General features: G+C 42.8%; 1 protein-coding gene across 36 annotated transcripts in view; it reads right to left on the reverse strand.

Annotated features, from left to right (window-relative positions):
- Positions 1-13,908, reverse strand: part of MPHOSPH9 (M-phase phosphoprotein 9) — an 84,351-nt gene extending 70,443 nt beyond the window's left edge. For 11 of the 36 annotated variants that reach the window (XR_013522189.1, XR_013522188.1, XR_013522187.1 and 8 more), the window contains exons 1-4: positions 13,845-13,908; positions 10,288-10,545; positions 5,690-5,843; positions 651-740 (exon numbers count right to left, since the gene is read on the reverse strand). Coding sequence is in view for 11 of the 36 variants with exons in the window: in XM_035258035.3 (XP_035113926.1) it covers positions 651-740; positions 5,690-5,746 (147 nt within the window). In the remaining 25 variants the exon portion in view is untranslated. The remainder of the gene's footprint in view (positions 1-650; positions 741-5,689; positions 5,844-10,287; positions 10,546-13,844) is intronic. The other 25 variants (XR_013522204.1, XR_013522202.1, XR_013522200.1 and 22 more) reach the window with 9 other exon arrangements.
- Between the last annotated feature and the right edge of the window lie 186 nt (positions 13,909-14,094).

Here is a 14,094-nt window from a genome sequence, read left to right on the forward strand (position 1 = left end):
TCCCAGCACTTTGGGAGGCCCAAGCAAGTGGATCACTTGAGGTCAGGAGTTCCGAGACCAGCTTGGCCAACATGGTGAAACCCTGTCTCTACTAAAAATTAGCTGGGCATGGTGGCATGTGCCTGTTATTCCAGCTACTCAAGAGGCTGAGGCAGTAGAATTGCTTGAACCCAGGAGGTGGAGGTTGTAGTGAGCTAAAATCGTGTCACTGTACGCCAGCCTGGGTGACAGAGTGAGACCTTGTCTCAAAAAAAAAATTTTTTTTTAATATAATGTATTTTCTTACAAATATAAAAAAGGAGGCTGGGCATGGTGGCTCATGCCTGTAATCCCAGAACTTTTGGAGGCCAAGCCAGGCAGATCACAAGGTCAGGAGTTCAAGACCAGCCTGGCCAACAGGACAAAACCCCATTTTTACTAAAAATACAAAAATCAGCCGGGCATGTTGGTGGGTGCCTGTAATCCCAGCTACTCAGGAGGCTAAGGCAGGAGAATCAGTTGAACCAGGAAGGCAGACGTTACAGTGAGCCGAGTTTGTACCACTGCACTCCAACCTGGGCGACAAGAGTGAGACTCCACTTCAAAAAAAAACAGTAAAAATATAAATAAATATATATATATATATGGAATCAATGTAAATGACAACTTACTTGAATTTGGTTGTGAAACTGCTCCTGCTGGGCAACTATCTGTTCTTGGCATTGTTTTTCCACCAAATTGAATAGCTGTAACCACCTGGTCTATTAAATTATAAAACATTTATTAAAAATAATTTCCTGACTTAACATTTCACAGAACAATTCCTCCAGTATAAAAGAGTCCTTTTTAGGTCATGATCCATCCCAACTCCCAAGAGCCATCAGCACTCTCATAACTAGAGTATGCCAGTGCGTCACACTAAGGGAGCAAGGAGTTCTACAGAAGGTTACATTCAGCCTCAAGGCTAGAAGACTTTCAGCCGCAGACCGTATGCAGCAATACAAAACATCAGGAAGTGGTTATGAAAACTGCCTGCCCTGCACAAAGCCTTTCAGCATCTTTCCACTCCTAATCTTTCCTTAGAGGGCTCTGCATCGTCTGGCTCATACACACCTCCCCACTTCATCTGAGCCCTCTCTGTGCCTTGCCGGCTATGCACCTGCCTCACGGGCATCCTCTGTTCTTGAGCACGCCAAAACCGTCTCCCACCTCACAGCTGAGCACCTGGCAAGCTCTTGCACAGCTCTCACCATGACTGCTGTATTCCACCCTACAATTTCAGTCCAATTGTCATCTTCTCAAAACATCCTAACAGTTCCTTTCTTGTCATCCTATTTATTTCCTTCATAGCATTTGCCACATTAGAAAGTCTCCTATCTGTTCATTTTGTGAATTCTGTCTCCTATCCCTACCCTACTCTAACTCGAAGCTCTCCACTGAAAACTTTTGGGATCCTGGACAAATTAATTTGTACCTCAGTTTCCAAATTTATAAAATGGAAATAATAACACCTCATAGGTAGCTAAGAAAATTAAGTTTTATTTATTTTTGAGACAGAGTCTCTCGCTCTGTCACCCAGGCTAAAGTGCAGTGGCATGATCTGAGCTCACTGCAACCTCCGCCTCCCGAGTTCAAGCAATTCTTGTGCCTCAGCCTCCCAAGTACCTGGGATTACAGGCGTGTCACCACATCTGGCTAATTTTTGTATTTTTTAGTAGAGACACGGTTTCACCATGTTGGCCAGGCTGGTCTTGGACTCCTGACCTCAAGTGATCTACCTGCCTTGGCCTCCCAAAGTGCTGGGATTACAGGCCTAAGTTTTAAATTTAAATATGATTGAGTGATCTCCACGGGGAAGGAACTGCATATTGGAAATCTGTGAGGTCACAGTCATGACAAAGCTGGGGGGACATCATTGGCACTTAGTGGGCACGGTCGAAGCATGCAGATCATAGAGCAGTCCCCCACAATGAAGAATTGTCCTGTGTCCATTTTACATTACAAAACAATAAATATTTTGCATAGTATTCATATCACCAAAACAAACAAGTTTGTTTCAAAATCTCATGAGAAGTTGGTCACCCTTTCAGAAAAGCATGTCACCAGTGGAGGTGTTGTCCACAATATCTGGATCATCATCACACCATAGCTGTATTGATCTGTGTTTAGCTGCTGAATTCACAGTAAGTCTACATACAGGTAAACACAACTATTTCATTATGTCTTCTTTTTTTTTGAGGCTGAGTTTCGCTCGTTACCCAGGCTGGAGTGCAATGGCGCGATCTCGGCTCACCGCAACCTCCGCCTCCTGGGTTCAGGCAATTCTCCTGCCTCAGCCTCCTGAGTAGCTGGGATTACAGGCACGCACCACCGTGCCCAGCTAATTTTTTGTATTTTTAGTAGAGACGGGGTTTCACCATGTTGACCAGGATGGTCTCGATCTCTTGACCTCGTGATCCACCTGCCTCAGCCTCCCAAAGTGCTGGGATTACAGGCGTGAGCCACCGCGCCCAGCCCTCATTATGTCTTCTAATGAACACGTACCTGACATGTATATATCCAAGTACATATTCTTTTACTATAAGTAACTTTTATTTCTCCTTTATGTCACATTTAAATAATACCCTGATTTTTTAAAGTGGTTACAGGTAGGTTATATAATCTATGAATTTCATTTAAGGATAATGTAAATTGATGTTATTTTGAAAACTGTTATAAAAAGAGAGCTCACAGGCTGGGTACAGCAGCTCATGCCTGTAATTCCAGCACTTTGGGAGGCCAAGGTGGATGGCTCATTTGAGTTAATGAGTTCAAGACTAGCCTAGGCAACATAGCGAAACCTTGTTTCAACAAAAAATACAAAAATTAGCTGGGCATGGTGGTGTGTACTTGTAGTCTCAGCTACTTGGGACGCTGAGGTGGGAGAATGGCTTGAGCCCAAGAGGTTGAGGGTGCAGTGAGCAGAGATTGTCACTGCACTTCAGCCTGGATGACAGAATGAGACCCTATTTCAAAAAAAAAAAAAAGAAAGAGAGAAAGAACAAAGAAAAGGAAGAAAGAAAGAGAGAAAAGGGAGGGGAGGGGCCAGTTCAAATGTTAAAAGATGGCAATGGCTACTTCATATTCCAACACAAAAATCTGTATCTTATCCTGGAGCAGGTTGGATTAGGAAAAAAAAAAATCTGTATCTTAAATTCACAAATATATTCTGATTCTGACTTAAGATGATAATGTCACAAAAGAATGTTGATTTCAAATTTCAAATTACTGAAAGTAACAATTTGGCCAGACACAGTGGCTCACGCTTGTATTCACAGCACTTTGGGAGGCCAAGGTTCGTGGATCAAGAGATTGAGACCACAGTGAAACCCCGTCTCTACTTAAAAATACAAAAATTAGCTGGCCATGGTGGCGTGTGCCTGTGGTCCCAGGTACTCGGGAGACTGAGGAAGGAGAATTGTTTGAACCCCGGAGGCGAAGGTTGCAGTGAGCCGATATCGCGCCACCGCACTCTAGCCTGGCGCCTGGCAAAAAAACAAGACTCTGTCTCAAAAAAAAAGAAAAGAAAAAAAGAAAGTAATGATTCCTATTAAACACAAATTTTCCAGAAGTTAAACTACATTGTGGCAATGTAGTTTGTCCCAAAGCATGTTAATTCAGGTATCAAAAGCTAATGAAGGCCCTGCATGGTAGTTCATACCTGTAATACCAGCACTTTGGGAGGTCAAGGCAGGCAGATCACCTGAGGCCAGGAGTTTGAGACCAGCCTGGACAACATGGTGAAACCCCATTTCTTTTGTAATTTTGTAAAAATACAAAAATTAACTGAGCATGGTGGCACACACCTATGATCTCAGCTACTCCGGAAACTGAGCCAGGAAAATCACTTGAACCCAGGATGCAGAGGTTGCAGGGAGCTGAGATCACGCCACTGCATTCCAGCCTGGGCAACAAGGCTCTGTCTCAAAAACAAACAAACAAACAAAAAGCTAATGAGTAGATAAATTAGGGGAAACATTTAATACACTTAATAAAACATTCCATTTTTAATTGCATTTGCATGGGCATTTTTAAAGGTCTTTAACATTTGTGCATACTGATAGTTACAGCTAAACAAAAAAGTATAAAAACTGAAAACTCAATTTTTTAAACATTTGGTAATACTTTTTTATAATTTCAATAATTATGGATAATGAATATAAAATTACACTTAGCAGTTGCTACTGAATTTTTAAATCAGGTAATCTTTCATTTTGCTTACTCTACATTCTTAAAAATAACACAAATTATGCTTCTAAAAGTATAATGTTTAAAACAAGATCTAATGCTTTCTAAGAATTAATAATGATTTATACATTTCTTTTTTTTTTTTTTTTTTGAGACAGAGTTGTTCTGTCGCCAGGCGCCAGGCTGGGGTGGTACAATCTCGGCTCACTGCAACCTCCGCCTCCCGGATTCAAGCAATTCTCCTGCCTCAGCCTCCCGAGTAGCTGGGACTACAGGTGTGCACCACGATGCCCAGCTAATTTTTGTATTTTTAGTAGAGACGGGTTTTTACCATGTTGGCCGGGATGGTCTCAATCTTTTGACCTTGTGATCCTCCCGCCTCCGCCTCGCAAAGTGCTGGGATTACAGGTGTGAGCCACCGCGCCCAGCCTGGTTTATACATTTCTATAAAAAAACTATCAAATCCAACCTTAGGAAAGTCTATCTTGAGCATTATTCTACGAAACAAAATTTATATATAAGTATTTTCTTTCTTTCTTTTTTTTTTTTTTTTTTTAAAAACAGAGTGGGTCTTGCTATGTTGCCCAAGTAGGTCACAAATTCCTGGGCTCAAGCTATCCTCCACCTCTGCCTCCCTAAGTGCCGGGATAATAGCTTCTCTTTTTTTATATATATGGAAAGTCAGGGTCTCACTCTGTCACCTAAGCTGGAGTGCAGTGCTGTGATCTCACTGCAACTCCAACCTCCTGAGTTCAAGTGATCCTCCCACATTAGCCTCCCAAATAGCTAGGACTATAGACACCATGCCACCATGCCTGGCTAATTTATTTATGTTTTTATTTTTGTAGAGACAGGGTCTCCCTATGTTGCCCAGGCTGGTCTCAAACTCCCGGCGGCAACCAATCCTCCCACGTGGGCACCTAAAGTGCTAGGATTATAGGTGTGAGCCACTGTGCTCAGCCATGTAAGTATTCTTTGAACTGTTAAATTTTTATATCCCAATTTATCCTATGGACCAAAGAAAGAACCACTGATCTGAAAACAATAGAATGCACGGTATCACAGCTGAATATAATAAGGTACTAAATAGAAGCTTAAGTTTATAATTAGAACATTAAAAATATATCAAAGTGGATTTAGGTTTTTCAAAATGATGACAATTCCATTAAGATACTGACAACATTACAATTAGTAACAATTTTAATAATTCTGGCATTCTTGGCCTCTGAACAAAGACAATGTTTTAGTTCATATTTAATATATAAATTAGTTATGTCTAATCAGTACTATATTGTTAAAAAATACTTTTGATCACCTTTTTCCCATTCATTCAGTATCATTCCCAAATTAATATACTTGGCCACTTTAGCATTAACTTAAAGTGTATGCTCTTAGGACATAAATTTCTAAGAATTTAGAGTTTAGTAGAGATATGTTTTAATATAACTATTTCAAAATTCCAAAACAAAACAAAATTAGATACCTCACAGTTTTTCCAAAGTTCCGAATCAGTCTTTCCACTGTTTTGTAGCTCCTGCATTCAAGAAGTTAGGACTTCAACTGTACCTTGAATTACAGATGGTCTGGTCTTCCCTGAGAAAGAGGATACCCCATTTGTACTAAGGTGGGGACTACTTCTGTTGAAACATAAATAATTCAAATGGTTTTCTTGATTCTATCAAAGTGTTGAATAATTCAGCACTTCAAGATTTAGCAGAGCAGTACAAAACCACTGATATTTTATCCTTCTAATGGCACCTCATTGGTTGAAAATCTGATCACAAGTTGGTCCACAAAAGGAAAAAGGCAGTAAAAAGACTACACTGTGTTCTTTTTAAGAACACAACAGAAAGACCTTCTCCAGAAGTGAGGGAACACTCCAAAGGATCGGCAGAAAATAAAAAAAGTCTGTGCTAAACAATAAGATTAATTTCCAGCTTCTCTGATCTCAGCTATTCCAGAGGATTATTTCCCCCTCCTTAAGAACAGCCCTTCATTGTGCAGTGGGGATTCTTTCTCCACTGCCCCAAATGACAGTCAAATCTTGTTCACTGGATATCCTTAATTTGGTGTGATAAGCTGATGCTTATCTCTGCACTATCTCTGAATAAAAGTTGTGCCAAGCAAATTAACAGCAGATATTCAGGACTTAGCCTACTCAGTATGCAAAACAGCACTGATTCTTTCCAGGAGTACTGCTTTTCCAGACTTCAGGTAAGTTATTTCAGATTTGTTTTATAAACGCACAGTGTATTTCAGGATATTAAAATGTACTTAAAATCTAGTCACCAAAAGATCATTTTCATTTATTTCCTGCTTGATATACTGCTTTCTTTCACAAAGAATTTTTTTAAATAAATGAAAATAGTAAAATAATAGTTAGGACCGGTGAAAATATTAATAAAAATTCAAAGGAAAGAACATATGTTGCCAGTAAAGGACTTTACATAGCTGTAATAATCGCCTTTAAATGTGGCCAGCTGCCGGGCACGGTGGCTCACGCCTATAATCCTAGCACTTTGGGAGGCCGAGGCGGGTGAATCATGAGGTCAAGAGATCGAGACCATCCTGGTCAACAAGGTGAAACCCCATCTCTACTAAAAATACAAAAATTAGCTGGGCATGGTGGTATGCACCTGTAGTCCCAGCTACTCGGGAGGCTGAGGCGGAGGTTGCAGTGAGCCGAGATCGTGCCATTGCACGCCAGTCTGGGTAACAACAACGAAACTCCGTCTCAAAAAAATAAATAAATAAAAATAAAAAATAAATGTGGCCAGTTTAACTACCAGTCACAATGAAAAGGGAGACAAGTTTAATTGCCTAATTTTCACTAGCAAAGCACAGTTAGGTTCCTCCAGCCAAATCAAACACTGTGTTCTAACAGGAATATCTTCTAGAACTGTACTTTAAAGGGAACACTGGTGGGCATGGTACCTCATGCCTGTAATCCCAACATTTTGCGAGGCCAAGGTGGGCAGATCACAAGGTCAGCAGTTCAACACTAACTTGACCAACATGGTGAAACCCCACCTCTACTAAAAATACAAAAATTAAGGCCGGGCGCAGTGGCTCACGCCTATAATCCCAGCACTTTGGAAGGCCGAGGCGGGTGGATCACGAGGTCGAGAGATGGAGACCATCCTGGTATGGTGAAACCCCATTTCTACTAAAAATACAAAAATTAGCTGGGCACGGTGGCGCATGCCTGTAGTCCCAGCTACTAGGGAGGCTGAGGCAGGAGAATGGCTTGAACCCAGGAGGCGGAGGTTGTGGTAAGCCGAGATCGAGCCATTGCACTCCAGCCTGGGTAACAAGAGCAAAACTCTGTCTCAAAAAAAAAAAAATACAAAAATACAAAATAGACAGGCGTGGTGGCAGGCATCTGTAATCCCAGCTACTCAGGAGGCTGAGGCAAGAGAATTGCTTGAAACCAGAAGATGGCGGTTGCAGTGGGCTAAGATCATGCTATTGCACTCCAGCCTGAGTGACAGAGTAAGACTGTGTCTCAAAAAAGAAAGGGGACCACCAAGTAATACAAGAACCAAAATGCGTGGCCAACTTTTATCAAGTGCATATAGATTACTGTAGAACCATTTCCCATCTTTTTCTCATTTTATTTCATATACTGCTTTGTTTTTTACAACTCCCCACCCCCACTGTTTTATATACTCTTATAAGCTGCCTTAAATCCTTCTGAAAAGGGCAGAGAATTAACAATTTTTTAAGTAATGTATTTATTTATAATACACAATTTCTTCAAGACCTACTGTGTTTAAAGGTCCTTGCCTCCTTTTTTTTTTTTGAGATGGAGTCTCTCTCTGTCACCCAGGCTGGAGTGCAACGGCGCACTCTCGGCTCACAGCAACTTCTGCCTCCCGGGTTCAAGTGATTCTCCTGCTTCAGCCTCCCAAGTAGCTGGGATTACAGATGCATGCCACCACACTTGGCTAATTTTTGTATTTTTAAGTAGAGATGGGGTTTCACCATGTTTATCAGGCTGGTCTCAAACCCGACCTCGTGATCTGCCTGCCTCAGCCTCCCAAAGTGCTGGGATTACAGGTGTGAGCCACCACGCCCGGCTAGCTCCTTGCCTCTTTACCAGTAAGGCCCCCAAAATGCTGTGTTTTCCTTTCTTGTACCTGCTGTTTATCGATACTCTCTCTAACAGTCTTTTCCTCTTTGCTGTTTCTACACTACTATAAATTTAATAACCAAAATAACCAAGCTTATCAGACTATGTGCAAATTGAGAGTAAGCAGGCTCTGATGAAAAATAAGCTAACCATGATCTGTGTTAAGACCGTTAAATAAAAACAAACAGATCATGGGATAGCTTAAAAATAAAATGCATCTTAAAAAAATAAGTAAAATACACTTTGATGACATCTATTTAGTCCACTATTTTGTCTACTTAGTCTGTTTCTGTCTTAACTTCCTAATACTCAACTTTATTTATTTATTTATTTTAAAGAGACAAGGTCTTGCTATGTTACCCAGGCTGGAGTGCAGTGGCTATTCACAGGCATGATCCCACTACTGATCAGCCCTGAGTTCTGACCTGCTCCATTTCGGACCTGGGCCAGTTCACCCCTCCTTAGGCAACCTGGTGGTCCTCCCGCTCCCGGGAGGTCACCATATTGATGCTGAACTTAGTGTGGACACCCGATCGGCATAGCGCACTACAGCCCAGAACTCTTGGACTCAAGTGATCCTCCAGCCTCAGCCTCCCGAGTAGCTGGGACTACAGGCGCACAACACCGCACCTAGCAATACTCAACTTTAAGTGCTACTTTCCATCCACATTGATAAAGAATTTTTACAACATAAAACATCATTTGTTCCATTAATTTAAAAATGTAGAAATAATATTTAGGCAACTAAATGTTAAAGATATGCTTGTAATTTACTAAAAACAAACACAAAAAAAGTATAAAGGAAACTACAACAACAAAACAAGTCCTTTTTCAGAATGCTTTCCATGCAAAAGTACGTATGTCTGGGAGAAATGAAAAACATGAAAAGACTGTATCTATTCCTGACTTAAACAACTGTCCCAAAACATTCATTTTTTGAGGGGACAGAGTCTCATTCTGTCGCCCTGGCTGGAGTGCAGTGGCATAATCTTGGCTCATTACAACCTCACCTCCCGAGTTCGAGAGAATCTCCTGCCTCAGCCTCCTGAGTAGCAAGGACGACAGGCACACACCACCGCACTCAGCTAATTTTTATATTTTTAGTAGAGATGAGGTGTCACCATGTTAGTCTCCAATTCCTGGCCTCAGGCGATCCACCTGCCTCAGCCTCCCAAAGTGCTGAGATTACAGGCATGAGCCACCACACCTGGCCTCCCTGAACATTCTCAATGATAGGTTAAAAAATAATAATGGGCCGGGCACGGTGGCTCAAGCCTGTAATCCCAGCACTTTGGGAGGCCGAGGCGGGTGGATCACGAGGTCAACAGATCGAGACCATCCTGGTCAACATGGTGAAACCCCATCTCTACTAAAAATACAAAAAAAAAATTAGCTGGGCGTGGTGGCGCGTGCCTGTAATCCCAGCTACTCGGGAGGCTAAGGCAGGAGAATTGCCTGAACCCAGGAGGCGGAGGTTGTGGTGAGCAGAGATCACGCCATTGCACTCCAGCCTGGGTAACAAGAGCGAAACTCCGTCTCAAAAATAATCATAATAATAATAATGGCTGGGCACAGTGCCTCACACCTGTAATCCTACCACTCTGAAAGGCCAAGGCAGGCAGATCACAAGGTCAAGAGATCAAGACCATCCTAGCCAACATTGTAAAACCCCATCTCTACTAAAAATACAAAAATTAGCTGGGTGTGTGTCATGCACCTGTAGTCCCAGCTACTCAGGAGGCTGAGGCAGGAGAATCGTTTGAACCCAGGAGGTGGAGGTTGCAGTGAACTGAGATGGCACCACTGCACTCCAGCCTGGCAACCAGGCAAGACTCTGTCTCAAAAATAATAATTCAAATCAGTAACTATGACACTATTTAGATAAGTTGGTAAACCTATGCAAATAAAGTTATTCTGATTTGTTACATTTTTTAAAATCTCATTCTTACCTATCAGTATTTAAGTTCAGTCCAAGAAAATGAAGAGAATTTTTATTAGATTCTACAGATGAAGTTTTGTGTAAGGTTTTCACCAAGTCAAATTCTTCCATAGTGTACAGAAATTGCTATGCTCTCGTATTTGAAAATAGAGGTTCCGGGACTGTTTGAGGAAACTGAATCCATGTCATCTTCAGAGGCTTCATCGTCTACTGGCATTTTCAGTGGCTAACATTCAGAACTGTGAATATCCTAAACTTCCAAGGGAGTCTGAAAACGAATGGGGAAAAAAATACTACTATGAAAAGCCACTAATCCTAGCAATTGTTTTTTCATGACTTTGGAAACCTTGACTTCTTTCACACAGACCTCCATTAAGGATAGCAACAGTATTCATAATAATTGAAATGTAGAAACCACCCAAATGTCCATCAATAGATAAATGGATAAATGAAGCATATCTGTGGAATAGGATTCAGTCAAAAAAGGAATGACTCACTGACACATGCTACAACATAGATGAACACTGAAGATACTATGCGAAGTAAAAGAAGCTGGTCACAAAAGACCAGAGACTGTATGATTTCATCGATATGAACTATCTTGAATAGGCAAATTCATAGACAAATGGCTGCCAGGAGCTGGGGTAAGGACAAAATGGGAGTGACGGCAATTGGTATAGAGTTTCTTTTTGGGGTGATAAAAAGTTCTGGAATTAGATATTGGTGATAGCTGCAAAACCTTGTGAACTAAAACCCACTGAACTGTACACTTTTAAAAAGCTGAATTTGGCCAGGTTCGGTGGCTCATGCCTATAATCCCAGCACTTTGGGAGGCCAAGAGGGGACAGATCACCTGAGGTCGGGAGTTTAGAACCAGCCCGACCAACATGGAGAAACCCTGTCCCTACTAAGTATACAAAATTAGCCAGGCATGGTGGCGCATGCCTGTAATCCCAGCTACTTGGGAGGGTGAGGCAGAAGAATCACGAGAACCCAGGAGGCAGAGGTTGCAGTGAGCTGAGATTGCGTCACTGTACTCCAGCCTGGGCAACAAGATGAAACTCTGTTTCAAAAAAAAAATGCTGAATTTTGTGGTATGTGAATTATGTATCTCAACTAAAAATCTACATTAAGGATTATTTGCAAAACCAGCATCACCTTTTTCAGGTAATATTTCAGAATTTTGTACATTTAATAATCAAGGTTCTTTTTTTATTTTTCCTTTTTCTTTTTTTAGAAACTGCATCTCGCTATGTTGCCGCGGCTGGTCTACAACTCCTGGCCTCAAGTGTTCAGCCTTCCGAGCAGCTGGGATTACAGTACAAACCATTTTGCCAGGCTTTACAATGAAGGTTCTAGATACAATTCTGTTATGCAACAAATGGAATACTTGCATGCCTTGTCCATTTGTTTAATAAATTCTACCAAGTATATGTGTTTGTTGACATATACAGAGACAAGAAGAACTGAACTACTTAATATTTGATTTGTATTCAAAAGAGCCAATTAAACGATTGACAACCATAGCCTCCCCTATTGTCTGAAAGTACATTTTGAACTATATGATCTTTTGTCTCTGTGCAGGTATTCTTAGAAACTAAACCAGCTGGGGACAGTGGAGCCTGCCTGCAGCTACCGGGAGCATGTCCCAGCTACTCTGGAGGCTGAGGTGGGAGGATCACTTGAGCCCAGTCCAAGGCTGCAGCGAGCTATGATCCTGCCACTGCACTCCAGCTTGGGCAACAGAGCGAGACCCCATCTCTTAAAAAAAAAAAAAGGAAATACAGGAAATAAATTATTTTCCAGATCAACTAAAACTTCACTTAAGCTGAACATATATCATGTCAAATTGGCTGTAACAAGCCAAACAAGATGCCTGCTTCCCGGGGAGTTCATGCATTTAAAAAAAGAGCAAGGAGCCAGGCACGGTGGCTTACGCCTATAATCCCAGCACTTTGGGAGGCTGAGGTGGGCAGATCACCTGAGGTCAGGAGTTTGAGATCAGTCTGGCCAACATGGCGAAACCTGTCTCTAATAAAAATATAAAAATTAGCCGGGCGCAGTGGCTCAAGCCTGTAATCCCAGTACTTTGGGAGGCTGAGGTGGGCAGATCACCTGAGGTCAGGAGTTCGAGACCAGCCTGACCAACATGGAGAAACCCAATCTCTACTAAAAATACAAAATTATCAGGGCGTGGTGGCACATGCCTGTAATCCCAGCTACTTGGGAGGTTGAGGCAGGAGAATCGCTTCAACCCAGGAGGCAGAGGTTGTGGTGAGCTGAGATCGCACCACTGCACTCCAGCCTGGGCAACAAGAGAGAAACTCTGTCTCAAAAAAAAAAAAAAAAAATCGAGGGAACAAGAGAAAAAAAAGAAAAGACAACTTCAGCTGCTTACAAACTAAAAAGCTTAGAGCAACAGGCTCTAAGTATTGTCTAATACTAGACAATAGTATTGTCTAGTATTCTGCCTCCGCTAGATAGGGCCTGCGTTTATAAAGCACTACACTAAAACAGGGACCATTTCCTTCAGCGACAGGAGTGAAAGCAAAGGGTAACCGGACCTAACTAAATGGACTTTTCCCCAGTTGGCTCAGCCCATCACCCACGACAAACGGGGCATTGAAATAGTCAAGGACCGCCTTCCAAATGGCAACAGAAATATCTGGATTCCAATCACCATGCTGTTATACCAGGAAACCACGGCTTTCCAGGGAGATGGACCTGCAACCCCATCTATTATTTCCCCTGTTGAGGTAATCCGGATCCGGATGCAGATCCAGATGGAAAACCACTAGAAATTCAAGGAGGCTTCTCCACTGGGGTGGAGGTGCTGGGGGAGGGCAGGGAATTAAGAGGAAAAAAAAATCCTTAAACACCCACATATACAATGCCAAAAAAAAAATTTTTTTTAACTTGATACAGAATGAATAATAAGAACAGAGACATTTTTATATTTCCCAGCAACAAAATATGACGCTTTTGGTGTCCCCAGCCCCTAGCAAAAAAAAAAAAAAAAAGGAGTTGAAGAAAAGGAACGATTGGTGGCCATGAAACATGAAAGTTAACTGGGCGCTGTGCCTCGCCGGGAGGAGATCTGAGATGGGGGTGAGGAAAGATCCTGGACACTGGCACTCAGATCCAGCCCGCGAGGGTTGGGGGCGGCTATCCGGTCAAAGTGAGAAGGAGAGGGAGAATCCATGCAGTCGCCTAAGCTACGGAAAGCAGGGAAGACGGGGAAAAGCCACCGCTCATGCAACTACAATAGGGATTCCAAGAGGAAGCCGGGACATCTCGTCAAAAAATAGGGGGAAAAGAAAAATCCCACCGACACCCCCGCCCCTCGGAAAGGGCGCTCTGCGATTGGGCCGCGCGAGTGTCACTCAAGGGCGCAGAGTCTAGAAAAGGTGCACCGCAGAGGACCAGAGCTTCCGCACGCTGCAGGGTTCCGTCGTCTCCGCACACCTCAGCCCATCACCACACTCGGGACCGCTAAGACGGTGTCTCCTAAGTCTCGTCCCCTGTCCCCCGCGGTCTACCACTTCCTGCAGGCCGGCGGCCTCTTACCTGGCAGCCACTCCCGCTGCAAATGTCAGAGTCAGGCCCGCGGCCTCTCGCGACCGTTAAACTCGAAGGAGCGTGCGCGCGTCCGGCGTCTCCCCAGTGATTGGCTGCCCGGAAGTAGGGGGAGACGGCCGAGCTTGGCGCGCGCGTCCACCTCGCCCTTCCTTCTCGCTCAGCTCCAGCCAAAGAGAGATGTCCAACCCCAGGGGCGTGACGAGGGGGAGGTATTGCTGTTAAGGTCTCTTCTCTGATT

The sequence above is a fragment of the Callithrix jacchus genome, chromosome 9 (assembly GCF_049354715.1).
Source record: "Callithrix jacchus isolate 240 chromosome 9, calJac240_pri, whole genome shotgun sequence".
NCBI classification, from domain to species: domain Eukaryota; kingdom Metazoa; phylum Chordata; class Mammalia; order Primates; family Cebidae; genus Callithrix; species Callithrix jacchus.